Here is a 4,177-nt window from a genome sequence, read left to right as displayed (position 1 = left end):
ACAGCTCTTCCCTAGTCGCATTTTGAGTGCCTTCCAACCTGAAGGGCTCATTTTCTGGAACTATATATGACAGTGTTTCTCTGCTATTCATAAAGTTTTCAGTGACTAAATATTCTGAAGGAGTTCCTCACTCCTTCTTCCTAGTCTGTCTTTGTCTGGAAGCTCATCTGAAACCTGTCCATCATGTGTGACCCTGCTGGTATTTAAAATACCAGTAGCATAGCTTCCAGAAACACAGTTTGACAAAGTGACTGACGAGTGGTGGCTGAAACAAAGTAATTATGCATAAATAACTAGACTACAAAAGGTTTACTCTGAACTGGCAATGCATTTAATCTCAAAAATCCAGTCTGAAAAATAATTGCTGTCCAATTCATGTTCCTACCCTCAATCCCACACACCACTGATCAGCTTTCTTTCTATAGAAAGAAGTTCTTGACCTAGTCAAATTCAACTTACCTGTAACAAAACATGGGAGACATTGCCTATGTATGGCTAAACATGTAACCAGTGGCACATAATAGATGGAGTGCTCAATGAATGGAGATCTTAGTTCAATATGAGGAGTTTCAAAATGACAATGGAATTTTTCCATGAACTTTTTGAATTCCTCTTGTATTTACTGAGCTTTATGCCCAGAGCTGAGTTTGAAGTAAGATGTCCAAAATTAGTATAAGTCCATACTTATAAGGAGGAGAAAAAGATGTTTATTGAATTCTAGTTATAATGACATTGTATGATATGCATCAAATAAAATCAGTTGTACAGAAAGCAGAAATTGAGTGCAGTTGAAATTGTTCTTGAAAATCCTGTAGGAAGGTACCACACTGGAAATTCTTCCTTCCATCTCCAAGGAAATTCTCTAGAGCTGGAGCGAATTGCCGTGCTTTTTTTTTTCTCCAGTCAATCTCCAGATGAAATAACTGGTCTACATTTGGGGACCATATTCTTTAAGAAAATGCATGGATATTTTAACAAAAGAAACACAGTTAGATCCTTGGAATGCTCATCCTAGGAGGCATTTCGCATGCACTTGGGCTCTATACTTATGGAGCAGAATCACCCACACTGCTGGAATTGAAATTTCTCTCTTCTCTTTGCTCCCACCAAGCCCATATAAATAAATTCATTTGAACTACAAGGTTGGTGGTTCAAGCTCACCAGCCACTCCTTGGAAACCCTATACAGGGTCAACTATGGGTCAGAACCAACTTGACAGCACTTAACAACAACAACAATATAAGTTAAATTAGCCTATGATGCAATTCAATTTTACATGCTAGGTTCTGAGTAGAGCTTTCACATACTTTATCTTATTTAGTCCTCATAACAGAGAAAACACTTAGATATTACATGCATATCAAGTGTTTAAATACAGTTCTGTCTGACTCTAAAACATCTCATTTTTCTGACAGAATGCAATTCTACTCATAATTTATTAGAGTGGTAAGACATACACTTATGAAACAATAGAATAAGACTGTATACTATGTAAAATGTATACTAAGTAAAGAGAACAATGAACAACAGTGAATTTATTGAAGAAAAGAGATGGGCCTAATTAGGTCTGAAAAGAAGAATCTAATTTAAAGACATAGGGAAGGAGAGAAAAAGGAGGACATTCTGAGAAAAGGGCATCCACGCAGAGATTCAGAGAGAGGACTGGATGTGCTAATAGGAAACAGGTTGGAGATGGTTCTCTCCAGAGCACAGTTTTGGTTAATGGGGGAACTTGGTCCATCATCATCCTTGTGTTTAAGGAAGGTCTCTGGGAAGTGCAAATAGTTAAACCCTTGTAAGTTAAAATCAATCAAAATGTGCATCAGAAGACTTGCCAATCTACTTTCAAAAGATCACAACCACTGAAAACCCTATGAAGTTCAGTTCTACTCTGAAACAGTTGGGTTTGCTATGAGGTGGAATTTACTCAATGACAATTGGCTTTGTTTTTGGTTTTTGTGGTAGAGAAACTACACTCAAGAATGATGAGCAACAGACATTCCTAGAGCAATAATGAAAAGAGTATTTGGGCAATATCAAGGGCAGTCTTTGGGAAGAGCGATCTTAAAGCAAAGCTCTAGCTAGCCACTTCCAGTAATTGTCTCTCTACCAACAGGAGGAAGGTCTTTCCCTATTAGAAGCCATCCAAACCCTTGCCAAAGTTAATAAATTAGTGTTCAGAAGTGATTCAGACTACTCTTGTTGACTATGTATAATTTCTGTTAAAGGAGGACTCAAAATTAGATCATAAAACCTATTTGGTGAAGAAAAGTAACTTGCCCATCAACCAAGAAGCACCTGAGGAAGAATCACCTGCTCAGGTAGTTATATTATTGTTAGATGTTTATGTATTTCCATTGAGTTTGCTCTAGCCCAGCAGTTCTTAATCCTACTGTGCAGTTGAATCATGTAGGGAACTTTTTAAAAGGTTGATTACCTAAGCTCCACCAAATTGGTCTTTGCTGGAGCCAGTTTTCAAAATTCCTTAGGTAATTCAGTGTACAGCCAGCATTTAAAACTACTTCCTTTTTAGCTTTCTGGGTGATGTTTGAGTCAGACACATTGCTCATGAAATCAGCTGATAAACTTCTCTTTCATTTCAAATGTACATTTCTGGCAGGGGATGTAAGGACAGGCAGAGCTGAAATATCAAATGAGCCTCCAGAAACTTTTTTCCCCTTTCATGCTCATAATGCTAAGTGATTTGATTCCAAATAATTCTGAGAAAGACTTATGTAATCTGTGAAATGATCTTATTACCAATACTCCTGTAATTAAATGGTTTTACTTTTAATTAATTACATTGATATGATGCTAACACTCATCTGTCAGTTTGTTGTACTGTGGAAGCTTATATGTTGCTGTGATGCAAAAGCTATGCCACCAGTATTTTAAATACCAGCAGGGTCACACGTGGTGGACAAGTTTCAGCTGAGCTTCCAGACTAAGACTGACTCAGAAGAAGGAGAGGTATACAACTTATGAGTAACCACTGAAAACCATATGAATATAAGGAACACTGTCAGATAGCACCAGAATATGGAATTTTGAAACACTGAGAGATATAGGTAACTTAGGTTGGAAGGCACTCGAAATACAATTGGGGAAGAGCTGCCTCCTCAAAGTAGAGTTGACCATGATGCCACAAATGAAATAAAGCTTTCAGGACCTTCATTTGTTGATGTAGTACAGCTCAAAATGAGAAAAACAGTTGCAACCATCCATTAATGATCAGAACAAGGAATGTATGAAGTATGACTCTAGCAAAATTGGAAGTTGTCAAAAGTGAAATGAAATGCAGAAAGATAGATATTCTAGGCATTAGTGAGCTGAAATGGACTGGTATTGGCCATTTTGAATCAGACAAGCATATGATTTTCTATGATGGGAATTGAAAATTGAAGAGGAATGGCATCTCATTCTTCATAAAAAAGAACATATAATACTGTATGTGATAAGATAATATCATATGCCTCCAAGGAATACCAGTTAATACCGCTATTATTCAAATTTACACACCAACCATTTATGACAATGATGATGAAATTGAAGAATTATACCAACTTCTTCAGAGCAAAATTGTGCAAATATATAATCAAGATTTATTGGTAATTACTGGTAATTGGAATGTGAAGGTTGGAAGTAAAGAAGACGGATCAGTGGTTGGAAAATATGGCCTTGGTGATAGAAATGAGACTGGAGATCACATGATAGAATTTTACAAGACCAATGACTTCTTCATTGCAAATACCTTTTGTAAACAACATAAAAGGCCATTATACACATGGACCTTACCACATGAAATACACAGAAATCAAATTGACTACATCTTTGGGAAGAGGTGGTGGAAAATCCCTATGTCATCAGCTAAAACAAGGTTAGGGGCAGATTGTGGAACAGACCATCAATTGCTCATCTGCAAGTTCAGGCTGAAGCTGAAGAAAATTAAAACAAGTCCATGAAAGCAAAAATATGACCTTGAAGATATCCCACCTGAATTTAAAGATTATCTCAAGAACACATTTGATGCATTAGACACTAATGACCAAAGAACAGAAGAGTTGTGGGATGGTATCAAGAACATCATACAGGAAGAAAACAAAAGATCATTACAAAGACAGGAAAAAAACAAAAGACCAAAATAGATGTCAGAAGAGACTCTGAAACTTGCTCTCCA

At 36.8% G+C, this 4,177-nt stretch overlaps 1 protein-coding gene across 1 annotated transcript in view; it reads left to right on the top strand.

Moving 5' to 3' along the window:
• NEK5 (NIMA-related kinase 5) overlaps positions 1-4,177 on the top strand; it is a 194,645-nt gene that overhangs the window by 106,693 nt on the left and 83,775 nt on the right. The window contains exon 15 of the mRNA XM_006876943.1: positions 2,229-2,321. Within this exon, the coding sequence (XP_006877005.1) occupies positions 2,229-2,321 (93 nt within the window). The remainder of the gene's footprint in view (positions 1-2,228; positions 2,322-4,177) is intronic.

The sequence above is a fragment of the Chrysochloris asiatica genome, unplaced genomic scaffold (assembly GCF_000296735.1).
Source record: "Chrysochloris asiatica unplaced genomic scaffold, ChrAsi1.0 scaffold00432, whole genome shotgun sequence".
In the NCBI taxonomy this organism is placed as follows: domain Eukaryota; kingdom Metazoa; phylum Chordata; class Mammalia; order Afrosoricida; family Chrysochloridae; genus Chrysochloris; species Chrysochloris asiatica.
The sequence above is the reverse complement of the archived record's forward strand: the minus strand, read 5'-3'. Positions and strand labels throughout refer to the sequence as shown.